The following is a 27,257-nucleotide window of genomic DNA, read 5'->3' as shown; positions in this document are numbered from 1 at the left end:
ATAGATAGATAGATAGATAGATAGATAGATAGATAGATAGATAGATATTAATTTAGACGACAATATGCTGTGTGAAATATGAGATTTTATTGGGTACTTCTAATGAGGTGGGCGTGTTCGTCTTCAATCAACAAATCATCGCTTCGGTGGGCGGGGACGGGCGGAGCCCTCCCCCCACCCACATGATGACGTCAGTATCAATCAGCGGTCGCGTCGCTGGGCAGTGCCAGCAGCAGTACGGAAAGAGTGAAGTAACGATGGTTCTCATCAAAGAATAGTAAGTTCATTCTTTCTGTTTGAACGCCTACTTTGTGTCTTTATAAAAAACTGTTTTAGAATACTAGTAAGCCAGCTCGTTCGGGGTGGGTTTTTACAGTGTCCTAACAAAAATGAAACTTTTCGTCGATGTCAGACACGAGGGTCGGGAGGAAGAAGACGGTGGGATTGCTTAAGAGCTGTTCTGGCCCACCGGCTTTGACAGGAGCATGGCATTGTATGACATCTGTTGTTGTTCTTCTCTACTTTATTTAGTGTCGTTGGCTTCTTCACACTTGGATTGAGTTATTTACTTGTGCTATGAGCTCTGACTTTTGTGTTCGCCGGCTTCGAAGCGGTGTACTCCGAGTAATGTGCTAACGCTAAGTTAGCTAGCCGAAAGCGTCACCTGGATGGGGAAGTGACTTCAGCTGTAGCTGTCTGATATCATCGATTCTCTGGTTCAGTCTTCTCGGACACAACCAGTATAACTCAGGACGAGACGAATTACGCTAAAGAAAAATGTTCATGTCAAACCAGGTTCTCTAAGTAAACTAGCTTAGCACTAGTGGGTTTTATCAGTCGGGTTAAACTTTTTGCTCCGTTATACGAGTGTTGCATCCTAAGTGTCAGAGAGAAATAAGCATTTGATTGTTTGTAATAATGACCAAAATGAGCCACTTTACTTAGTAAGCAGGCAGACTACTGATGAAAGCAATCGATTCTAAGCCATGTACACATTTTAAAGGGATCAATTTTATTGGTGACATTTTGCAAACCAGGATTTTAATCAGTGAGATAAGGTTTTCTTAGAACAGCACCTCCAAAAGGTCTCTCTTGTAAATGAGTCCCCGAGGATCAGTGGGATTAACCTGTATAAATAAAGATTGAATAAAAAAAACAAACCTTCCTTCAGCTTTTAAACTTGCCATAATTATCTCAAAATTATTAGAAACCGTGTTAAAACATGTATACATCTTCACCTTGTTTTTATTTGAGCTCTTAAGAAAAGATTAAAAAAAATCTAGCCAAGAAGAAATTATAAAATAAAGAAAAATGAAGAAGTTGCATAAAAAAATTAAAGAGCTAACTTCTATCAGTTGTAACAAAAAACTGGTTGCTACAGATATTTTTACATCACTGATGAGAATACTCTGCAAATGTTTCAAACTACTCGTCAGTTCCTACTTACTGAGCCGTAATCATATCTCATAATGTTTTTCTTTTCCCTCATTTAACAAAGTAACAGAACAAACTTTTCTGCAGCATCATCTAGTATCCAAACCCATCTGTGTGATGGTAAATGTGGGATTAAAGAAGAGCAGAGGTTGATCAAAACGTACTGAGGAAAGTTACCGTGGCTATACAAAGTATTTATCCCTTTGGATATTTTGTACTTTTTTTTTTTTTTTTTTCATATTCATGGTCAATATAAGTTGGCTTTTTGGACAAAACAATAATTCAAAGTCCTAGTAAAATCAAGTTTTTACAAAGTAATACCAGTGAAATAAAATCAGAATCAAAAGTATTTACCTTGTTCACATCAGTATTTAGTATTATCACCTTTGATTCCAACCACAGCACCGAGTTTAACGTCACACTGCCGGTCCTAATGCTCACTTCTTATTTTTTTATTCTGATCTGATTTGTGTGCGTGTGGTTGTTCACGTCATACTTTTGATGTGACTTCCCTCAAAGTCCACTGTGAGCAGTCTAAGGTCCTTAAGCAACCTGCATGGGTAGAAGATGTGGCATCACACACAGCACGTTGTGTTCACAGAAGTAAATATGGATGCTACACATGTTAGCATGTGTGTAACGGTTCAGACGTTGTTTATTATCTGACGAGATCGTTTTCTCCAGTGTTTACATTTGATCTGACCTCTTTCCACCTATGCCGGCACAGTATTGTATTTCTGGAATGAGCGCGACAGACTGAAAGTGAAACAAAAGCAAGTATTTGTCCCGTCACATTCGTATCCGCACCAACGTTGGTATCATAAGTTGTTGTCAATTCTCAGTCATTCAGGACTTGGCAAATAAAAAGAACAAAGACGAAGCAAGTTAAGCAGCAGGACTTCTGTTCTGTAGCGGAAGACGTGCAGAGATCTAAGATTTAAATTCCATGAAGTTGGTATTATTGTTCTTAATACTTGGATCCATCCACTAACCCCTACCTCACTGACATAAGTCAGGTGAAATGCAATATGACCTTTCAGACTGAAGTCGCTTTGAAAAACTTCAGATATTTATCCGATTTAATACCACATAAGAAAAAGACCTTTGTCAGGTTTAAAAAAATAATAATTTTGACATGTTTAGACTGTCATGAAACATTTTTTTTGATATGGGTTGCATATGGGCAAAAAAAATCTGATTTGGGTCGCATTTTCCTGCAGTGTGAACATTTCCTTACTGGATAAGTCTCAATCAGAAATTGGGACAATAGTGCTTTACTGTACAGTACTCTATTCTTCTTTACAAAACTGCTCAATCTCTGTCAGGTTGCACAGAGATCGGCCATGAACAGCCCTCGTCAAGACGAGCCACAAATTCATTATTGCTCTGGGCTTTGACTCGTCCACTCCAGAACATTCAGCTGGTTGTCTTTAAACCATTCCTGTTTAGAACAGTGTGCTTTGAGTCATTGTCTTGCTGGGAGTCAAACCTTCTTCAAGCTGTTCTTTGGAAGACTGCATCAGATTGTTCACCTGGATGGATGGATGTCATATTTTCAGCATTCATCTTACCTTCTGTCTTTACAAGCCTTCCAGGTTCCGCTTAGAAGCACTCCCATAGTATGATGCTTCCACTACCATTCTTTACACTAGGGATGTTGAGTTGTTGATGGTGATCAGTATTTGTTTTCCGCCAAACAGGGCATGACCAGAAATCTCTGATTTGGTCTCATCAGATGCCAGAACTTTCTTCTACATGTCATTTGGTAAGATCTAGTTGAGATTTATTAAGTTTTCTTCAACAATGTCTTTCTCTTTGCCACTTTCCTATAAAGCTTAGACTGGTAAAGAAACCTGGCAATAGTTGTATGTACACTGTCCCTTCTCACCTGCTGAAGCTTGTAACTCATACATAGGTGTCTTGGTGGTCTCTCTCATTACTCTACTTCTTGCACAGTCACTTATTTGTGAGGATGGCCTGCTCTTGGTAGATTTACACATGTCCCATATTCTTTTTGATGACAGATTTAACAAAACTCCTTGGGATCTTTGAGGCTTTGAAAATTATTTTGTATCCATTCCTGGACTTGCACTTTTCATTAATCTCTTCTCTTGAGCTACTTGAAGAGTTCTTTTACCTTTCTGGTGTAATGGTAGCCGGGAATACTGATAAAGCAGTGGACAGACTTTCCATACACAAGTGTTCTTACACAGACACCCTGGGGTGATTTACATTTCACTAATTGTGAGACTACTTGCACCAAGTGGCTGGACCTCAGCTGAGTTAGGATGGCCACTTTAAAGTAGGTGAAAATGTACGCAGTCCCTTTTTTACATTACTTATTTTTGTGTAGTTGGCGTTACTTTATTGAAATACATTTTCACTTTGTCATTAAAGAGGATTTATTTGTTTTTTAAGTCATTCTATAATCACCATGACTGATTTTATAATGGCAATAAACGGACAGAACATGATCCAACTACATTTTAAAGGCACTGTATGTTGGGAGTTGTGGTCGGATAAAGCAATGGAGGAAAATTGTGATAATTTGCCCATGAAAGATAAGGGCATCAGAGGTACTAAGTAATTAATACAAGATTAGGTTACCACCATTTTATTAACAGGCATCCCTATTCTATGGGACCTTATTTTCATCAACATTACTGTGTGGCAAACTGAAAAAGTCACAAGAAGTCAAAATTGGTAAAAGCTGCATCGTTAGCTTCATGAAGCTAATTTCATGTCTGCAGTTACTACTGCGTCTTCTTTCAAAAGTCATTGCTTCACATTTACAGTGTACTACGTTTAAGTTTCACATGTAAGAATCCTAATGCTTCTTGGAGAATTGAGTGTCAAAAACCAGCCTCACTCATCACAAAGCCATGCTTTTGAGAAGATGTGCAGCCTTGGATTTAATTCAGAATATTGTGATAGTGGCAGTTCAGGAGAAAACACAAATTTATCTATGCTTGTTTTCCTTGTTAAAATTAAACTGGAGTAGTTTTAGGTGAGAATCAAGCCTCGCTTTAGATTGATGCATAGAGAGAACTTCCTCTTCATACTTCTTTTTTTTTGTTTGTTTGCAATGCTGTGGTCAGTGATTAGGGAGGGGAAACTTCTGACTCATCACTTTAAATATGTAGTTTTAGGCACTGCACATTACATCCTCGGAACAATTTCAAAGTAAACAAAAAAAGCTGAATATAAATTTAGTGGCGTGGATTAGGTACAGATTGTCTTTTACATTTGGCCATCTTAATAATTTAGTTGGTGTTTTATTTTTAACGGTCATACTATCTACCTCTAGTCCATGAAACACACTGACCATTTCCCATCTCCTTAAAATGCTCGTTGACATATTTTCCTCCTCTTCCCCCCCTCACATCAAATTTAGCCTTTCTTTATCTCACGGTTACACCCAGTCTTTGATTTACTTGGCTCTGACTTTTCTGTTTAGTTTTAGTGACGAGTGTGTCATCGTACTGAGTCAGCAGTGTGTTAAACAGACCAGTAATAGTTTTTTCCCCTCCTCTAAAAATAGACCTTGAAATTGAATGTGGCTTACAAAAGGTTTGGTTTAGTTTAGTTTTTTTATTCAGCTGCCTGCCATGTTTGAGACTGAAAGTTTTTCCTCAGTCATTCTGAAATTTTAAATGGAGCTAATGAAAAATTTGACTTCAGATTTAATAAACATTCACATTGACCACAACATGTCATCTGAAACATGTTGATTATGTCTTGTGATATCGCCTTCACATTCTTACTTGAAGCTACAGTGGGCTGGTTGTAGTAGCTGCTTATTGTTTAGTCATTGTCTCCTGTTGTTGTCTGTACTTTATATGTTGTGTCTGGAGCAGGTCCCTCTTGTAAATGAGTCCCCTTGGCTCAATGAGGCAAGCCTGTATAAATAAAGGTTGAATGGAAAAAAAACCTCTGTCTTGTCGAAGCTCCAAATTTTTTATTTTTTTTATGAATGAACTTTATTTAAAAAGGGACAATGCACAACTCAAACATAAATGTCACCAGTTGATGCGCTGTACCAGATTATAGCAAAAGCTAATTGGCATCTGCAGTCCCTTTCATGGTTTCAATCAATATTGTTGTTTATCGCAATAATTTCTGAGACAATTCATAGCCCAGCAAAATTTGTTATCGTGACAGGCCTACCTCCCTGCTGAAGTACGTACAGACATGGTCAATTGCTGTTTTGTTTTTTTGAAGTGTCGAATATTGGTTGATTTAAACTTGATCTGCCTGTAGTGTAAACAATTGGTGAGTATTCTGTCCATCCAAATTGATGTGTAAGCATTCAACCATTTAGTGATCAACTGTTTTATTAACTAATGTCATGATTAATTGGGTAAACTGTATGCACCAATATGCTACGTGCACTGTACTTATGTGTTTAACTTTTTTCTAGAAATCCCTTGACTTACATGCTCTGCATAACTCCATGCGAAGCGGCGAAATCGGCTCTCAATAGATAGATTCAGTACTTTATTAACCCCAGGGGGGAATTTGAGGCATCCAGTAGCATTTTCTAATTGTACAGAAAAAATACACATATAAATAATAAAAATAAAAAAAAAGAAAAGAAGCAGAATACACATATTTGAAAAAACGACATGCACAAGGTGGCAGGGAGTACTACGTTCACATGGTTGCATGACGAAAATCACGTCATTTTGTTCTCAGAGTAGCTGTGCCTGCCCCTTCCCAACACGAGGCCCGGGCCAGACTTTTTCTCACAGGCCAAGTATTATGTGAATGATCAGAGGTTTGTGGGCGTGTTCGTCACTGCCGACATGCACTCAGACATTCAGACTCTTCAAACACACTAAATAAGTCAAACGATCAAAAGCTCCTGGATGGAGATCGTCCACATATTTATGGAGGAGTCCGTTTGCTGAAAAGTGTGCCGCTTTCATTATGAACATTTTTGCCCAAAAGGTAGATGCAGGGATGAAGCTGAGACTCTGGGGGCAGCAGAGAAATCTATGCAGTGATGTATAGTGCAGCAGGACGGGAGCTCTGGACCGAGTCTTGTGGACAATGAGACGTGTGTGAGAAAACAAACGTCCTGCAGCCGTGACAGCAAGTCGACTGTTGGGCTTCAGATCGAGTATGCTGGACCCTTTACAGTATAATTTTATATACTCCTTTTTTTACTATCAGAACCACTCTGGAATATTGGTCAGCACATGAATTTGTATATTTTAATGAAATGTCAGGATGTTTTTGACAGTGGCCTTTGTTTTTATTGTTACTTAGTCATAAGTCAGTCTTCAGCATTTTGTAGAGCTAAGGTTATAAATGTTTGTACGTAACTGGGACCTTGTATACACAATATCGTTCCACCTCATGTACCACGTGATGCAAATGACAATAAAGAACCTTGAATAAGATAAAACCCTATTTGGCCTGAGTTTAACAATTTGTTCTTTACCGTTGCAGAACATTTTGTCTGTTTTGATGGAAATATGTCTGAATCAGTTTGAAAGCAAGTAAACCTTGATATAATCAATATATTGTAAGTCTAAAACGGAAAGTTAGAAGTTCACTTGCAAATCTGTGCACAAAGAGCTGCTGGTTGTATCTGCCATCCACAATGTTGCATCATGTTTGACCTTTGAAAAAAAAAAAGAAAATGGCATTTAAATTATGTTTTCTGAACTTGCAAAGTATAAATGTCCAAAAAGAAAAATAACAGGAAAACAATACGATGAATGTAATACAATAAAGTTTTCTAAAAGGGTTTCGTAACAAATCCAAATCATTCTGTCATTGTTACATTTTTTTTTCTTTATCAGATAATTGTGCATTGTTGTGGACATTATAATTATTATTATTACTGTGAATTGTTGTATTGTGGAACCAAAAGTTTTAAGTTAACACACTTTATTCTTTTTTGCAGCCGTGTAGTTTTACCCTGTAGTGTTGAGGAGGTAAGTGATACTTTTTTCTCTCATTACATTACTGTTACAACAATTAATACCAAATTGTTTTTGTACTTATTTCATATATTTGTATGTAAAAAAAGAAGTGTTGGTATCAAGGTTGTTAAAATACACAAGAGAAAATCTTTGTGTAACTAATTGCTTTACACTGCTGTCATTGTATTTATGTATTGGAATTCTAATGAGTACAACTATTAAAAATATGCCAATCTTTTCTGAATGCTGGGGAAACAAAGAGAATTAAAAATATCCTTTATTTTTTATAAAAAAGTTGAAAGTAGAAATAATTTAGGAGTGACAATCACCCGTTTTCTTGTTCAGAAAACTTTACTGGTTTTTATAATGGGAGCCAAATACAGTCTTCTGGGACATTTTACTTGAAGATTTGCAAAAGTTGTACTCATAACTCTTTGACAATTTTCTGCAACTACAAATAACTGCAGTGAGTATCACCCAAATCAACCTTTGACATTAACCTGATTATTATTATTATTATTATTATTTGTGTTAATTGTACTTTTTCTTTCATATTTTAACATTTTTTGGACTGAAAAGCAGTAAAACAAAGCTATAAAAACAAAGAGCTTGAAACCATTGCTACTGATGTTTTATGGCTGAAATATACTTTTTGTTAGCCTGAAATGTTGCTGAAGTTTTGATGCATCTTTTTGTTTGTGGTAAATTGTGTGTTGCAGTATCAAGTCGGGCAGCTCTTCTCTGTAGCTGAAGCAAGTAAAAATGAGACGGGTGGAGGTGAGGGCATTGAGGTTCTCAAGAATGAGCCTTATGAAAATAATGGAGAGAAAGGACAGTATACACACAAAATTTATCATCTAAAAAGGTAAGCAGACCTTCGTGCTGTTCTTCATGTAATAATCAAATGCTACCAGAGGGTGGCAGTGTTGTTTAATTTGTGATGCATGATCGGCTGTTTTCCTTTCCTGCAGTCTATTTTTATTTTTTAGAATATCACTGAATACAAAAGTATTATCTTTCTTTCTTATCTTTCCTGCCCTACAGTAAAGTCCCGGGGTTTGTCAGGCTCCTGGCCCCTGAAGGCGCTTTGGTTTTCCATGAAAAAGCTTGGAACGCCTACCCCTACTGCAAAACCAGTGAGCATTTCTTCATTTTGCTTTGCCCGAAAGCTCATTCTTTCCTGATTAAATGTTTTATGTTGCTTTTGTAATGGATACATGTCTTGTTCTGTTAATTCTATTGCTTTTTTTTTTTTAAACGTTTATAAATGTGTTTACATTTTTTTTCCTCTTCTCTTTTTTTCTGATTACTCTTTTTCCAGTTGTGACGGTAAGTTGTCTTAAGTTTCATTCACATAATTAGAAGTTAAAGGTGTATTTTTTTCATATACATTGGACTTTCCTGATGTCCTTTTTTTGCAGAATGAATATATGAAAGACAGTTTCTTCATTAAAATTGAGACATGGCACAAACCAGACCTGGGAACACAAGAAAACGTGAGCGCCTCCTCTTGAATTCAATTTATACAGCACTAATTTAAAGCATTCATCTTGAAGCACCTAAAACTCAACACCATGTCTGTAATCATAGATTTTCTCATAATTTATGAGATGACAAATAATCTTTGTTTTTAATAGGTGCACAAACTAGACCTTTCCACGTGGCAGAACGTAGCAGTTGTTCCCATTGATATTGCAGACGGAAGTCAAGTGTCCAATGCTGTAAGTAGATACTTCTGTTGTTCTGAAGACCTGACGTTATGGTTTGGTGCCTCTTTGTGGACAAATCTGCTCATTACACGCTTTTATTGTTTAACACAACTATTTATATTGTGGAAAATTGCTGCTGATTATTATTGTTTCTAATAAAATTAAATGTATCTCTTCATTTACAATTTGAACAACTTGCACAAATGGAGGCTTAAATATTAATAACAAACTTTATATATGATTAAAATTAGTACTTAACAGTTCAAAATAATGGATTGATCAGTAGTTTGTAAAGAAAAAAATTTACAAATTGAGTGTTTTATGTTCTTTGTTCACAACACACCATTTCAGGGTGGTACATAAAAAACTCATCAGGTTTCATTCAAATCCAGTGACGTGCAGTTTAATTTGTTTTCAGAAACACTATTAAATCCAGTTAGAATTCAATAAAATCAAATAATGTTTTAGTATAAAACTAAATGGTAAATGGACTGTACTTATAGCGCCTTTCTATCTTATCAAGATACTCAAAGCTCTTCACATCACAATCTGTGTCCTCATTTACCCATTGATACAGCACTCTACAAAGATTAATCAGAGCTTTATCACATTCATACACTGATGGGACACACATCAGAGGCAATGAGTTCAGTGTCTTGCCCAGGGACACTTCAGCATGTGACTGCTGGTGGAATCGAACCCCCCAACTCTCCCACTGGAGGACGACTGCTCTAACCACTCAGCCACAGCCCTAGTATGTCTAGTATAGTATGTACTATAGTATGTCTACTATTTAACTGTGATGTCAGATTGTTAAAGCTATTCGTGGATTGCACCACATGTTTGAGGTATTTTTATTTTTTCCATCTTCTCAGGATGGCAGGCAATAGTGTGGTTATTTTTAATATTTTTAAATATTTAAACAAGAAGACCACTCCAGCAACACCAGCCTGTGTAAAAACATATACTGTCCATCCACAGAGTGTAAGGACAGCATCTCCTAAAATGACATGACAAAAGTACACCTTAGGCTAACTAAAGCCAGTTGCGTCTTTTTTTTTTTTTTTAAGAAATGTTTTAAGCATGATTTTAGTGTTTGTCTTTTGAACCCAAACTAGGACCTAGTTCCACAAGAGCGCTAGGTCCTAGGCCTCCTAAACTACTTTTAGAAACCATGAAAACCACAAGTAGACCTGCAGTCTGAGAGCTAAGGGCTCTTTTGGAAAAATATAAGACCATGAAGTTGGAGCTCTGTCATTACCAGCTTTATGTGTGAATATGTTTAAGTGATGTTTGGATTTGGTAGAAAAATCACAACTAAATGTAATATTTCAGAATTTTTTCAGATTTTTTGTTTTCCTTTTTTCCTGTTATAGAGAATTACTTCTCAGGAGGTCATGTTACTTAACTTATGTGCAGATTGAGTCAGAGTCAGAGTCAGAGTTTCTTTATTGTCATTCGCACCTCATGTGGTACATGTGGTGGAGCGAAATTATGTACACAGGGTCCCAGTTACATCCAACAATAAAATGTATAAGAAAAACAGTAATAACATCTAAGATATGAACTAAGAAAAACATCAACTAAATATACACTAAGCACTCATAACATAAAACATTGAACATCAGCACAAACATGAACATGAGTCTGTGAGCAGATGTGCACGCATGAACACATCAACATTGAAACAGATCAGCAGCAACATGAAACAGATCAGCAGCAACATGATATGGTTTTTCACAGTGATTATTCTAGTTAGAGATTCATGAGTCTAACAGCCTCAGGGTAGAAGCTGTTCCTCAGTCTAGTGGTTCTACACTTAATGCTCCTTAACCTCCTTCCTGAGGGGAGTGGGGCAAAAAGTGTGTGATTGAGCAACATTAGGTCAAGAAATCTGTAGAATCATGTGTCTGCTGTGCGGTCTCACACTTGTCTTGAAGGCTTAGGTGATGCCATGTAAGGAAATGGAAGTGAGGTCACAGTGGCAACAATCTCAGCCAAGTCTGCATTTAGAAGCAATAATTATACTTTTTTCATTACTGTATTTTCCATCACAAACGTCACACAGCCCTATAAGTCGCATCAATCTAAATATGTCTAAAGTGGAAAAAAATCCATAAATATGTAGCTACACCATATAAGTCGCATCTATTATGCGTCACCGCTGACAACCTGGAAACGTGTGCCAAAAATCGATGGGCTGCCAAATGGCAGCCACGGGAGCGTGCACGGGAGGACTTTAACAGGAATTTAACAAGATTAACACTTAAAAACATTTATTTGTTTGATTGAAATTATAGCAAAGGTGTGTCTCAGCTTAACTTTTCCTTAATAAATGCACGTTGATGGTCAAATCAGCTGCTTTTCAAAAGCCAATTCGCGGCTGCTGGAAGGAGCAGAGGGAGGACTCGCTGTGCATTTCTTCGAAATTTAACAATAACCACCTAAAAACTATTTGTTTGCTCGACATTATTGCAAAGGTATATCTCAGTCTAACGAAAATTAAATAAACATGAAATAAATATGAACTAATATCTTGATCATATGAATTATTTTCCTAAACCTTTTATACTTTGGGAAGAGATGAGTCCCATGACTAGTATATTTAACATGAAATAGCCGTCTATCTCCAGCAGTCGCTGTGTGGGACGTGGGAGGCACTGGACAGCTCACAAGTCCATCACAGGGACACATCGAGACAACCATTCACTCTCACTCACACCTAGGGACAATTTAGATTTACCAATCAGCCTAACATGCATGTTTTTGATCTGTGGGAGGAAACTGGAGGACCCGGGGATAACGTGCAAAAATCCCCCAGAATAGTTGCTTCCCTTTTGTTTGTTTGTTTGTTTTTGTTTGTTTCTCTCTCTCAGCTTAATGATATTTTCATCAAGATTTCCTCCTTTGTATTGTGCCGTTAAAAAAAGTTTTGGCAACTTGCACATTTTGTGTTGCCTCTTCACAGCTTGTGTATAAATCAAAATACAAAAAATGAATATGACATTTTGTCGTCTCTGAAATCCTGTGTGAAGAAGTTGCACATTATTGCTGATATTTGACTTCTCATTGCCCCATTTCAGTGTTGCTCTCTGCGTGCAATTAAATGGGTGGCTAGTTGATAGAGAAACATTGATGTCTGTGTGTGTACTAGTTTGTTTGCTGTAGGTAGTTAACAAGGCGGACGTGTTTGCCTCGCTGGAGGAGTGTGTTGTGTCTCAGGGCCCTATCAGCCCTCAGCCTCAGGCATGACCGCAGGGCCTGGAGCGTACTGCTAGCACAGATGAGTTTGTTAGCGTAATTAAAGCTCACTGTGCTGCTGGAGCTAGACAAATACACAACATAACACACACTCGTTTTTTTTTACTTGAAGAGTAGCTCGTCTTCGTGTACCAAGGCACATCGATTCACAGACCTCATTAGTGCTGCACAGTGTATTGTTTTAGGAATGGAGCTCTCAGCATTAAAGCAGCCAAATTTGTGACTGTGTGTGTAATAGTGTTAGTTTGTGTGCGTTCCCGTTTCTTTCCACATGTTTGGCACCCTCCTGGTGGCCAGTAGCCCTGAAAAAGGAGCTTTTAGCTGCAGGGGTATCATGATTTATTAAAAATTACCCGGCCCTTGAGCTGTTATTAATTTAAAAACCGTTCCATTTCTTTGTGCAATTATTTCTCTTGCTTGTTTAAATGTGTACATGTGGACTTTTATCCTTCTTTCACCTGTATTTGATCTTTGTGCTGTGAAATCATGACCAGCCTGTGTAATAGGCCATAGGTGTTTCATCACTGTAGTTATTTTTTTTTTTTTTTGGCAGAACATGAGTTTTTAAACTGCTTATGTAAGCTTAAGAGTGTTGTCACTGTTGAGTATCACCAGAATTTAATGTGTGAAATACAATCAACACAAACTTGGTAGATGCTGTGGGATCAATCTTTTAGTGCAGCCTTATAAAACTAAAATGCTCGTAGCATTTGTTAGTCTTTTCTGTCAACGCTGCTTGTGCGTCACAGTGCAGTAAAACAATGCACCTCGAGTTTTACAAATTCTTTAGTTCAAATCTTCTTTAGTGAATGAAAAGTTTCATATTAAGCGATTTATTTTTGTAGATATTGAGCTCATCGTACACTTTTTAAAATTGTGTAGGGTTTATTTAATAAACTATAGTTTGTTTTTTAATTATTTCACAAGTTTTGTTGATCATTGTACTCATTGCTTAAACTGTATTTTCTTTCATCAGGACTACAAGCCAGATGAAGATCCAACCAAGTTCAAGTCCGTTAAAACTGGGAGAGGACCTCTTGGACCCAACTGGAAGGTAGTAATATTGTGCACTTTGGAAATAAAATTCATTTTATTCATTTAGAAATTGCACGTCCTTTTTTTTTTTTTGTAAAGAGAAACTAAACAGACATTACATTTGACTTTTTTTACTAGATTGCTTTGACTTGGTGCACCGAGGTTCACACATTCATCAGTTTATCTGATTTATTGGCATCAGTGAGACATTTTTAAAACCACTGGAGTGGGTAAAATCTGACGATCAAACAGTGGGCTGTCTCGACCTTCTCATCCAGTCACACTGAAATATAGTTTTATATGATGATGAGATACTTAAACTGAAGTTAATGTCATTTCATTGACTGTGCAGTTAATTTTCCTTTTGCTACGCCAATCTGAAATGAGGGCGGCTCAATATTTATACTGATTTCTCATGTAATTAACACCGCTCATACCATCTCACTCCTGCCTGTCAAACATTATACATTTTCTTCATTTAGTTGCTTTAGAGCAGTTCTCTATTTTTTCTAGGTAATTGTTGCAATTATTTGTTGTACTTCCTGTACACGTAGAGAAATGTATAATTTCAAATTGAACTTCCCACTGTGTAGCTGACATAAGATAAATTTAAAGAAATAATACACAACTTTAGGAAACTTGTGCATGGAAGCAACACAAGCCAAACCATGTAAAACCCAGTTGTTCAGACAGCTTGTATTTTTTATCTTAATCGTTTTTTTAATGTAGTGATTTTTAAGAGCCACTCTAAAGTTTTGTACAGACAAAACTTTAAACTGAAAGCAATAATATTTATAAAAGTTGAGGACCTGAAAATAAGCTTGAGCTGTAAATTTAACAATCTCAGTCTCCTGTTGAGCAATAATTGCTTCCTTATACTGAGCATATTTAGGAACATTATAAAGTTAAAATAGCAGTTTGATCTGGGTATTGAAACAAGTTGCTTCACTCGTGTACCATACCATACCACTTTATTTATAAAGCACTTAAAACAGCAACAAGGCCAACCAAAGTGCTGTACAGACAAAACAACAGGTAACACACAAAGCAAAATACAAAATGAGGTAAATCAGAATATAGACAAAAACCGATGCAGATAATGACGACAAACCAGTGTGGAGCATACAGGATCAAAACACAGATCATCTTGTGTTGAAAGCTTCTGAATAGTAGTGAGTTTTTAAACGGGACTTGAAAACCGAGAGGGAGGGGGCCTGTCTGACAAAAAGAGGTAACTCGTTCCAGAGTCTTGGTCCTGCTACAGAGAAGGCCCTGTCACCTCTGCGCTTAAGACGAGTTCCTGGAACTGTGAGGAGCAACTGGTCCGCTGACCTCAGGGAGCGTGGTGGGACATACGGTTGTAGCAAATCAGAGAGATGGGGGGGTGTGGGGGGGTGACACTGTTCAGTGATTTGTAGACATGCAGGAGTATTTTGAACTGGATTCGAAAGTGAACCGTTAGTTAACCAGTGCAGTGAGGCCAAAACTGGTGTAATGTGCTCTCTTTTGCCTGTACTGGTTAAAAATAGGGCTGCTGCTTTCTGGACCAGTTGTAGTCGGGCAATGGAGGTCTGACTGATACCGAACAGGAGCGAATTGCAGTAATCAAGCCTAGATGTAATGAATGCATGTATTACTGTCTCCAGGTTATTTTTGGACAATATGGGCTTCAGTTTAGACAGCCGCCTCAGTTGGAAGAAACATGATTTAACAATCATGTTTACATGATTGTTAAGTTTCAGGGAAGGGTCCATTATCACACCCAGATTAGTGACTCTTTGTTTTTCTGACAGGGTTAGAGCGGAAAGGTCGATGCAGTGGTTTGTGATTGTGTCATTGGGAGGAAACAACATGACTTCAGTCTTCTTTTCATTGAAACTTAAGAAGTTTAAAGCCATCCAGTCCCTGATGTCAGCCAGGCAGTTGAGCAGCGGTTGAATAGAGCATGTACCATTGTGTCTTAGGGGGAAGTAAATTTGACAGTCATCGGCATAGAAGTGGAAGGGCATGTTGTGTTTCCGGAAAATAGCACCAAGCGGCAGCAGGTATAAAGAGAATAGGAGGGGACCCAGTTTGGACCCCTGCGGAACCCCCCATTTAAGCTCTGCCTCTGCGGAACTAAAATCCTTGATGGAGACAAAAGGATCTGTCAGTGAGGTAAGATCTGAACCAATTGAGGGCTGATCCTGTGATGCCCACCCACTGCTCCAACCTAGCAATGAGGATCTCATGGTCAATGATGTCAAAGGCGGCTGTGAGGTCCAACAGGACAAGCGGCACAGAATCACCGGTATCTGTGAATCTGAAGATGCCGTTGAAGACCTTCAGCAGGGCTATTTCAGTGCTGTGGAGAGGTTTAAAGCCAGGTTGGAAAAGCTCTAAGATGGTGTGATCCTCCAGGAAGCACTATATAGGAAGTATATATATATATATATATATATATATATATATATATATATATATATGTATAGGAAGTATAGTTGAGGTTGTGCAGCTCTTGTTACTCAATCTGATCAAGACGTTCGACTGATGCACTTTTTAAATCCTGTGTGAACTCAGTGTGCTGCTGATGTGCACTGATGTGTAAATGGTGCATAGCCACTGTCTGTATTTTTATGGTTGTTGCATTAAAATCTCAGAGACCATTGGCCCATTAGGACTTAGGCTCTATTTATCTTTTTGTTAAATGGTTTTATTTGTTTGTTTATTTTGGTCACACAGTAATATGTGGACATAAACACATTTGTGAATATTGAGATTATGATCTGTTGCTATGAGCCATTCAGTCCCTGTACAAGTGATACTAGAGTTTGTTTCACATTGCTGGCAGTAAGTCGGACCCCTTCAGGGTTTGAGTTGGACTCCTCCAGGACATTGTCACCAATTCTGTTCATTATTTTTATGGACAGAATTTCTCGGTGCAGCCACGAGGTGGAGCGAGTCCAGTTTGTTGGCCTCAGGATTCTTTCTCTATTTGCGGATGATGTGGTCCTGTTGACATCATCGTGTTGTGATCTTCAGCTCTCACTGGAGCGGTTTGCAGCCGAGTGTGAAACATCTGGGATGAGAATCAGCACCTCCAAATCTGAGGCCATGGTCCTCAGTCGAAAGAGTGGTTTACTGTCTTCTGTTAGGGAGTGAGGTTCTGCATCAAGTGGAGTTCAACTATCTGGATTTTGTTCAAGAGTGAGGGAAGAACGGAGCAGGATATCAACAAGTGGGTCAGTGCAGCTTCCGCAGTATTGCAGGCTCTGCGCTTGCGGTTCTTTGTGATAAAGAGGGAGCTAAGCTGCGAGACAAAGCTCTCTGTTTACCACTCGGTCTGTGTTCCTACTCTCACCTCTGGTCACAGACTTTGGGTAGTGACCAAAAGAACAAGACTGCAGATTCAGGTAGTCAAAATAAGTTTTCTCTGCAGGGTAGCTGAACCCTCCCTTACAGATAGGGTGAGAAGTTCAGTTATCTGGGAGAGACTCGGAGTAGAACCGCTGCTCCTCCACATCGAGAGGAGCCAGTTGAGGTGGTTCAGGCATCTGGTAAGGTTTCATTCAACCTTTATTTGTACAGGTTAGTCCCACTGAGCCTCGGGGACTCATTTACGAGAGAGAGATGATTTTAACAAAGATGGATGACAGCAGTGGACAACAAAGACAACAGTAGACAATCATAAAAGAAAGCATACAAATTGAGAAGAACAAATGAAAGAAAATGGTAATAATTTTTTTTTAAAAAGCTAGATTGTAAGACAGTGTAAAAAACTAAAAATGGAACATGTCTGCATTGGTTCTTGCCATGAACTTAGCAGATGATTGAAACCACTTAGAGGTCAAGGTCGAGAGCGTCAAATCTTTTTATAAGATATTCCAGAAAACAGGAGCGGAGTAGGAGAAGGCTCTTTTGCCTAGTTCAGTCCTCACTGAGGGAACACTGCAGGTAATAATGTCCTGAGAGTGCACGCTGTAGCTGCACTCACACAGAGACATGTAGGAGGAGATGTATGAAGGCAACAGATCAAGACAGGATTTAAAGGGGAAATTATACCAATGAGAGAGTCTGCGTGAAGTTAATGATGACCAGTTAACCAATGAATACATGGTGCAGTGATGGGTACGATAGTTACAGCCAATTATGAATCTTAGCGCACTGTGATAGACAGCATCAACATCTGCAGAGTGCATGTACGAGTGTTCACATAAATGATGTCACTGTAGTCAATGGAAGGTACGTCTCAGTTACAAGGCGTTTCATAGCATTCAGAGTTAAACAGGATCTATTGCTTGAAAAGAAACCCAATTTAACTTTCAGTTTCCCAGGATGCTTCCTGGGTGCCTCCCTGGGGAGGTTTTATGGGCACACCCAACTGGGAGGAGACCCTGGGGAAGGACATGCTGTAGAGAATACATCTCTCAGCTGGCCTGGGAACACCTTGGAGTCCTCCCAGAAGATCTGGAAAGGATGTCTGGGCCTCCCTGCTTAAGCTGCTTCCCCTGCAACCCGACTCTGAAAAAGAGATGATGGCTGAACTGACGGACAAATTAATTTGAATGAAGGAAACTATTTTAGGTTACTAGATCAAAGTTCTGTGTTTTTAAGCTTTACCAACCAAATTGTTGGGCACAATTCATGACAAAAAAGAAAAAAATGTCATGGACGTTGATTCAAAAATGTACAAATAAAAAGGTTAAATATATTCTATATTTTGTTGATTTTCACTTTAAAGCAAGCTAATCGTGAAGACTGAAGGAGCTGAGAGTTTCTGTTCTGCAGTGGAGCCCCTAAAGTTCACCATGGGAAACTTTCCTCTGCTGCAAGAATGTTCTCAGAACAAAGGCAGACTAACTGCTTTAAAAAGTGTGAATAAAGAGACACAACTTTTATTTTGTGGTTTTTAATTAGATCACTTCCCTGTCTGCTGTGGACATGGAAAGCTGTTTTATTAAAAAGGCAGAATAAAAGTAGTTATGTGACAACAGAGGCACAATTTCTGCTAGCTTCTCACAGCAATAAAACTCTTGTCTATCTCTGCATGCACACATGCTTGCATATCGCTACCCTTTGTATTTCTGAAAACTTCTGCTCCTTTGAGTGGGGCACAGAGAGGGAGAGAAGAAATGTCACCGTAAGTGTTTTGATGTAGAATCCGTTTTATGTGAAGTTCTCCTTTAGCAATGACAACTTTTCTAAACCCACTGCAAATTTAGAAATGTTTCTCATTTCCTCACTCGCGCTCTTCTTTATGATCGTGGCATCAAACAGCCGTGGGACGAGGGTGATTGAGGCGGGTCTGTGGCATTTTCTCTTGGAATGCCGAGCCAGAATGAAGTGATTAATTAAACAGGTGTTCTCGGAGGGAGAGTATTTGTGTTCTGGGGGGTGAGCAGGTCCTAGGTGTTAATAATGTAACCAGCTTTGCACTGTGACGCTCTTATCGCTTCGTGAGCACCTTTTTATCTGTGGCCACAAAAGGCATGTCTGTCGGGAGCGGTGTCGCTGTCGGGGCGGAAGCAGAGAAATGGTCCCTTCATCTGGAGTTTATCCACTTTGCCGTGCCCCAACCCCCTCCGCCTTGTCTTCTCTTCTTCAGAGTAAGGCGCAGTGCAAGCAGGAGAGGGTGAATTTCGAATGTGTATTGTAGATTAGGACACTTTTATCTGTGCACAGCACATCATCATATTGATAATTATTTCAGCAAGCTCCAAAGCATTATGTATTAATAAATATGAGCTTTGAATGCTTGGTACTCTTCGTCATCTGCAGTGTTTTAACAATTATCTTATTGCAAAGTTGGTGTGAGCTGGATTATTTATTGATACTGTGCTTTTTTGGTGACTGGAAGCTTACTTGTTTTATTCTTCCTCCTAATAGCAAGAACTGGCAAGTAAACCTGATTGCCCAAAGATGTGTGCCTACAAATTAGTCACAGTCAAGTTTAAGTGGTGGGGGCTGCAAACCAAAGTGGAGAACTTCATTCATGAGGTTAGTGCTTTGTTTACACAGTTAATCAAACTGCAGGATTATTTTTTGTCATGCTGAGAGTTCTCAGTTTGTAGAAACAGGACTGTTCCTCCTGTGTCTTGGAGACAGGCTAGTGTTTTTTTCTTCTTCTATAATTTCAATTTCTGTTTTATTTTTTATGTAAGTGTTGTTTTATCCAATGTAATTAATGTCAGCATAACAGATCAGGGTGTTCAGCATTATTGCAAATATTTTAATGCAATTTTTACAGTATTATTTTCATTTTAAAAAATCTTTCACTTTTTAACAAAAAATATCTAATTTCTTTCTCCTCTAGCAAGAGAAGAGGATCTTCACCAACTTCCATCGTCAGCTCTTCTGCTGGATTGATAGATGGGTTGATCTAACTATGGATGACATCCGGCGGATGGAAGCGGAAACTCAGAGAGAGCTAGATGAGGTTTGTTTGTGACATAATTACCCATAATTAAATCTAAAATGTGTGATTCCATATTGACCAGTGATAAAATTAACTAACGTTTAGAGGATCCATTGTTTGAGAATAGCACAAAGGTTAAAATTAAAAATTTTTTACCATCCAGCTTAAACTACAGTTTTCTTATTTCCAGTTTCTGTGATTTGCTGTCTTTGATTTCATCTGGTACATAGGAGTAGTTCTGTGCCAGGTGCCAAGGATGAAGGTCAGGTTTAGGTTTTCTATGGAAGGCGTTTAAGATGGGGCAGTCATTGAAAGGGCTTCAACTCTGGTGTGACTGGCCAACTGTCGTATACTCTTGTAAAAGTTTCCATCTTCACCACAACCTCAGTGACATGAAGCCGTTTTCTGTAGCAAGCTTGGTTTTGTGTACTGCACTCATTACTCTTCTGCTGTACTGGAGTGACTTAAAGCATATTGACATCACTCAAAACTGTCTATAAACAGTCATAGTGAGGAAAATTAGCACATCTGCCTTGGCTGTCTGTTTGCAGAAGAAACTGAACTAATCTGTAAAATGAGCTAACATGGATTGCATTCATGAGTCCTGTTTAAATGTTTTTTTTGTTTGTTTATTGAATTATTGTAAAATCATTTTAGTGAAGTCAACATGCAACTCAAACTTATATTTCTCTTTTGATAAATACTGCTGATTACTATCTGTTAAGTTGAAGGGGAAATTATGTTAAGGGAATCTTTATTTTGTACTTTGCATTCAAACGTTTAACCAAATCCTGCAGTGCACCCATGTGACACTTCCTCTGCTCCTTCTGGGGTTGGTGTTTTCTTTTTGTTCTCAAAGTGGTTGAAAGGGTTTTAATCCCCATTTCCATAGCTCACTGTAAACATATCAGGAATAAGATGGGAGGAGTTCAAGCATTTTCATGAAGCCCAAAAAATACCCATCAGTGTTTGTATGACGTGCATGTGTTGTATGTTGTTCCTAAACTTTTCTCACTTATACTGTGCATGATATTTTACAAAAGAATTGTTTTTTTCACAACATTTAATGGAAAAGCTGCTTTAGTACCTGCAGCCCAGAGCACCTCCACAGAAGAATGCAGGGCAGAGAAATTAAATGGTTTGCTTTAAAATAACATGGTACAGTGTTTTTAACTTGCGCTCTCTGTAAAACCTTACCACTGCTCAGCTCTTGGAGTTACTCCACATATCAGTTTGGGAGTTTTTGGCCATACATGGAGAACAAAGAAGGAATCTGGAGTAGACTGGCCAAAGTGGGCCAGTCTCAAACATTCCTGGCTTACTACCCACATTCTGTATTTTGTGCTTTGCCTTCCCCCCTCAGAACATCTCGCCCAATCCAACATATGTTTTCCATTTTCCCCTGAAGTAAGTAAACAGGCGGGTGCCATCAAAGAGGACTGTGGTGAGGAGGCCAGTCACAGCCAGAACCTCGGAGCTCAAGGGTCACACGTTGACTGTATTGTATGCAATGGAATGATGACTACAGTGACTGCACTGTACTGAACAGGACTGTACGTGGGGAATGAGAAACTACTCCAAGGACCCATTGCACAAGTATCATGTCTGTAGTCTATAGTGTTCTAGTACTGTTAATGTAGAACAAGAAGGAACGGGTGAAGAACTGGGTGTGGTTGTGTGTTTCGAGATGGCTCCTTTTTTCCTCATTAACATACAAATGGAATCCTGCTGTTAAGAATGAGACTGGCCTGTGATTGAGGGGGGGGGGGGGGGGACAGGGGGGAGATGGCAAAGTGGGAGGGTAAATCCTCCCTCTATTTCATCAGATCTGTCTATTCCTCTGTTTAGAGCCAATGTTAGTTTGAGCTGTTTCATTTGAGCTGTTGGGCTATCAGATTCTAGCACTAATTGACTTTCCAAAGCCATCAGCCTCAGGTTGCGAGAGTTTGAAAGGGATGCTTTTATCTACCTTGAAGATAAACAGGAGAATTGATAAAAGGCTTTTGGAGCTGATTTTTAAGGAAGCCCATGTTTCAGGTGGCAAAAAGCAATTTGCAGTAGTCTTATTAGATTGCGACGAAAAAATAAAAACCCCAAGTTACATGTAACGAGCAAAAAGTATACCCCATCTTCCTCCATACTAGCCAATGATCATCAAGAAACTCAGTGAATGCAAGTTGGTTTCATCCATTTACCCAACTCTAACTTTTGTTCTTTATTTTTATTTCTCCACAGCTTCGCAAACAGGGTAACGTACGAGGAACCAGTGCTGCGGAAGAAAAATGAAAAGAGACATGATTTTAAACAGCCACAAATCAATGGAGTCAGCTAACACTCCTTAAATATCACCTTTTTACCCAAACTGGTTCAGGCTGTGGAGGAAGGAGCCCAGATACCTGCGATCAATAGATCAGATCTTTGACTTGACCCCAATCATAGACATTCTGTCCAGTAAGGAATTGATTTCTAGAAACCAACACGATCCTAGTTTGAAAGACTCTGGTTTAATTTCAATCTCCCGAGCAGAGAAAGCCCAGCTATCATCATCATGTAAGAGAAACGTAGACTTTGAGACTTGTGGGGGAAGTATTTGCTCTATGGATGCAAAATGTTCAACCTAAATTCATGTTAGACCAAACATTTCCATTTGTATTTTATTTAAACCTTTTTATTTGATTGCCTCTTAACACATTCCTCCCAAGGCAATGTCCTTTGTCTCCTGCATGGTCTTAGCGGTAAACACTGTAGCTCAGTGGTTTGCATTCCCTGACACGAAACTGTTATACTCATGTTCCTTCCTGCCGTAGCCCCTATTAAGTGATTACTAACACCCTTGGCACCTAGGCCCATTATAATCCCCCCCATCACCCCACCTTAACCAAAGTACTGCATCTTATTATACTGACAATCATGTCTGTGCAGGTATTGCTTCGGTTCAGACTTAATAAAAAGCCACACACATGCGTGACGCACACATTACACACATGAGGATGTTGAGTTTGTTCTAAGGTATGCAGACACACGCAGGTGTGGATACCTTTGCGCTGACTGATCTGTTACAAGCTCAAGCTGGGCAGATCTTTGCAAGTACAGTTCTTTGTACGTCTAGAAGATGTTAACAGCTCTCAGCAGTCCCCCACCCTAGTCATCCTCACTGTTCTAGGCATTCACACATAACATTCAACATTGCATTAACCTCCTTACCAGATGTCCCTGGAGGACAAACTGCAATGGAAAAAAATGCCACAGATGGTGCTACGCCCCTTTAGCCTCTGTCACAAGTCAAACTGTAACCCACTCACTTGTGTTGGACAAAAGGCCTTGTTTTCAGCTTTATTCCAGTCATGTTTACAGATTCATAATGGTTTTATTAGTGCCCAGTTAACACCAGCACCACCGCACACTTGCTTGCCTTAATCCCCAGAACTTTTTTTTTTATACCTTCCACCTCTCACAGCTCTGCTGCCAGCAATTGCGACCTACCTCCCTCATTTCTTACTGGCAGTTTTCCTAATGCCAAAGGATTTGCATTAGCCATGAGCTGCTGCTTCTTAGGAGTAAATCTTAGCAGACACTGCTTCATGGGAACTTTTTTAGCGATTAATCTTTGCTACCTTCAGTGGAACTGAATGTGTGTCATAACACCTGAGCAAGTGCAATTACTCCTACATGCAAAAACTGTTTGAGCTGTAACAGCCAGTGTTGTCGATCACTACAAAGGGCTGCAGATTACCATCAGATATCAGAGTTGCCATATGATTAACTTTTGACTTTCATTACTTACAGAATATTCTCTCTGTAGGTGTTAGAGCTGCGTGATATTAGCTTCCATTTGTTATTGCTAATGTTCTATATGTACAATACACGTAACTCATCTGATCTCTACTGAGCTGTAGTGCTCTAGTTGTACATCGTCTTAAATTGTACTTCAGACCTTTGGGTTAGTTTTAGAAATCTTGTTTCTATATAGATTGGAGCTACTGTTGGCTCAAATAGTTTTTTTTTTTTTTTTAACAGTAATGAAAGAATGCACTCAATTTTCCCAGCAGGTATTTTGTCCAAAGAGTACAAATGTTTTTGGGTGTGTGTTTACATGTTCAGCAATCAACATAGGAAATTTAAAGACAGATATTTTTCTTACAAAATATTCTCAGGTGAAACATTACTCAGATTATTTTTTTTTTTTTTGCTCCTAACTCGTAAATATAACATAAAACTAAAAGATGGTGATTTTATGGCTTCTTTAATTATGGTACCATCTTGACATTGTTGGTTTCGTAGAGTTGTGTGTAAAAAGATGGTCTACTGTGTGTTTTTTCTAAAGTAATACAAATAATTTCTTCAGGTAAACAGCCCTATGACTAGTAAAAAAGTTAATAAACTATTAAGATAGTAAGAAGATGAGATATTGACAAAGCAACTAATTGCTTATCCTAAAAGATGAAGTCTAGATCTTTCTCGACTTGCTTTTCCAAGGCTCTGATCAGGTAAAACAATAAGGGACGTGGTAGTGAATGTATGAAATATTGTGCCTTTTCTTTCCAGGAGATAATGTCTGAGTCTGCATATTGTATCCAAGTAAAATAAATCTATCCTCTAAATAAATGTTTTTTTATCCCTCATTTATAGTCTCTTTCTTTCATTCTTAATTCATCAACTTAGTGCTACAATTGCAAAATAGATGTTTAGTTAAGGATATGTCAAAGAGCAAACGGGTTGAAACTCGCTTTATTTTGCCAAACTTAAAATTCAAATGAATTTTTTAATTAGCCCAGAAGACAAAATGATGTAAAAGTGAAAATAAGGTGTTTTTTATGGCTGTTTTCGGTCCTGTTCATGTTTTGTGTCTGAATGTGGAACGGCTTCTCACCTGGTCTTTTGTTTTACACTTCAAAATTCACAAACGGCAAAATATGTAAAGATGTAACAAAAATAGTTCAAAAATAAAATATGCTTTTATTCAAATTCAGTTCCCATTTTTAGGTTATACGTATTAGGTGCAGATACTCCCTAAAAGTTGCAACATAACTACGGTGCAAGAAGAAAAATATAATTGTTTTGATGTATGAACTGAAAAAGAAGCTCTAAAGAAATGGTAAAGTTGCTGCCAGTGGCTCATTAGGGTCACCATAGAAACGGCACACCTGACTTTCACTCCCTGGCTGCCAAATTAATGAGAGGTAGACAAAAACGGTAAGCTTTAAACAGCAGCTAAAAACTTTTTTTTTTTATATGACTGCTCTTTTCTTAAGGGGTCGTCACAGCGAACTAGGTCGCACGAAGAAATGGCAATTGTTTTTACGCCGGATGCCTTTCCAATCCTGATGCAACCACAGACCACCGAGCTACCACAGCCCTCTGTGTGGAGCAGAGAGCTGCTCTCTAGGGCGCCAGGGGGAGCAGATGGTTGGGGTTATGGGCCTTGCTCAAGGGCCCAGGGTGGGGCAAATGAGGGTGGAGGCAGGTGTGGGTGTTTTACCACCTACAATTTGATGTTGAACCAGTGATCTTCCGATCACAGGCCTACCTTCTCTAACCTCTCAGCTACCACCCCCCTTGTAGCTAAAAACGACGAGACAAAATTGAAATGTAAACAGAACACTGATTTGTTGTTTTTGTCTAGTTCTATACACATTTAATTCAACCTTTATTTACACAGGTTAGTCTCATTGAGCCACAATGACTCATTTACAAGAGAAATCTGATTTAAACAAAGAACAGAAGAAGTACAAACAATAATAGACAGTCGTATAAAATAAACGTGGGGACAATGACGGGTAAAGGTAGAGAGCTGACTGGCATGATGCAGAGAAGGAAGGTAGATGTTAATACAGTCTGTTTCGATTCAGTTTATTTAAAAGGCACCAAATCACAACAGAAGTTTTCTCAGGGCACTGAACAGCAATGTTCACATACATGCAAAGCCAACTGGTAAAAATTCTCTAAGGAAGGAAGCCAGTAGATTGAGTTGAATCTTCTTTGTCACCGTCTCCTGCCCTTAGCAAGCACAAAGGCAACAATGGAAAGCAAAAACTCCATTTTAACAGGAAGAAACCTCCAGCAGAACCAGGCTCAGGTCAAGTGGTCTTCTGCTTCGACTGGCTGGGTTTGAGAGGACAGGAAGGAGAAACGAACAGAATGGCAGGTCCAGGTGTAGGTGCAGGTGTAATTTTTCTCTGGTTTTAATGTTTTTTTTTATGATGAATTGACTTTGATGTATAATTTAGCTCATATGCCAAAAAGAAGGTGCTAAAAGGAGTTTGTCTCTAAAAATTTAAAAATTTTAGACAAATATTAGTGAGGCATCAACAGCCAGTTAAACATTTTCTGGGAAAATAATCAACCTGAACAAAAAAAATGAATGCCAGTTTAAACATATAAAGTCAAATTTTCTATAACCTGTTCAAACTTCAAATGATGGTTTTACCGTGATCTATGCCAGAGCACCAAAGAACGCTGCATTTTTCATGTATTTCACTTTAATTAATTTGATTAACTTGTTTTTCCTGCCCTTTTATTTTTCAACTTTTGTCTAAATGGTGCAGAATACTGAAGTAACAACATGCTATTCCTGATCAAGCCTTGTGTATTGATGTATAATTTGCATGTTTCATTTCAACGCTGTGCACCAAGATGCAAAATAAATACTTTGAACGGGATAATGGTGCTTTAAGGCTTACAATTTAAGAAGGTAACAGTCAGTTTACAGCTGTAGAATATATTAGAACACACAGAACAAACTCTCAGGAAAGCTGATGACTCCAAAAGACTTTGTGCGACCTGCATGTCAGAAGAGTCACACAATAACAGCGGAATCTGTGCTAAAGAGCAGGAAAAGCTGCAAGTCTGCTGGCTGAGATAGCTGCTGCTTTTATTGTTTGCAGAGGAATGGTCACATTGGCTTGATGCAAGGAAACCAGTCATTTCTGCCACTGAACTGAACTCGCAAATAGTGTTGTTTCTAAATGGGGAGATGGACAAGATTCGCCCACACACCTCCTGTTAAGTGGCAGCTCACAGTGGTCCACAGTATGCCTGCATCCATCTAACCATGTGTCTCCCTCGCAGAGACGATGAGGGGACATGTCACGAGTGAGCCCCCGTCGTTGAAATAGATTCAGTAACAGATGAAGAGATGAACGTGAATCTCAGAGAGGCTCAAGACTTGACACAGCAGGAGGCCCAGGCATGTTCCCAATCAAGTCTCAGTGTTCAGAGATAAAAACAGATTTATGATTGCCAGAATGATTCATATTAATTTCACAAAAATCAATATTTTTGTGAAATTAATTTGCAAAGGCATCTAACACCTTCTTCTTCCATGTGCTAAATGGCTGCATTTCCTGCCACAAGTCAGCAGACTATCACTAAAGTTTCTGTTTTTGGAAGAGATGGCAGACTGAAGAATAGACCTACCATTTGATCCGTACCTACAAAGTTTATAAAATTAATATGAATCATTCTGGCAATCATAAATCTGTTTTTATCTCT

At 38.6% G+C, this 27,257-nt stretch overlaps 1 protein-coding gene across 1 annotated transcript; it reads left to right on the top strand.

Annotated features, from left to right (window-relative positions):
* Window positions 1-209: 209 nt before the first annotated feature.
* LOC119413485 (phosphatidylinositol transfer protein beta isoform) lies at window positions 210-23,019 on the top strand. Its single transcript, XM_037680539.1, has 11 exons — window positions 210-277; window positions 7,349-7,379; window positions 8,087-8,232; window positions 8,412-8,503; window positions 8,689-8,696; window positions 8,789-8,863; window positions 9,005-9,088; window positions 13,314-13,391; window positions 19,238-19,348; window positions 19,665-19,787; window positions 22,002-23,019. The coding sequence occupies exons 1-11, from the start codon at window positions 258-260 to the stop codon at window positions 22,050-22,052; spliced, it is 819 nt and encodes a 272-aa protein (XP_037536467.1). The 5' UTR covers window positions 210-257; the 3' UTR covers window positions 22,053-23,019.
* The last annotated feature ends 4,238 nt before the right edge of the window (window positions 23,020-27,257 follow it).

This window comes from Nematolebias whitei, chromosome 8 (assembly GCF_014905685.2).
Source record: "Nematolebias whitei isolate Nwh7 chromosome 8, NemWhi1, whole genome shotgun sequence".
Taxonomy (NCBI): domain Eukaryota; kingdom Metazoa; phylum Chordata; class Actinopteri; order Cyprinodontiformes; family Rivulidae; genus Nematolebias; species Nematolebias whitei.
The sequence above is the reverse complement of the archived record's forward strand: the minus strand, read 5'-3'. Positions and strand labels throughout refer to the sequence as shown.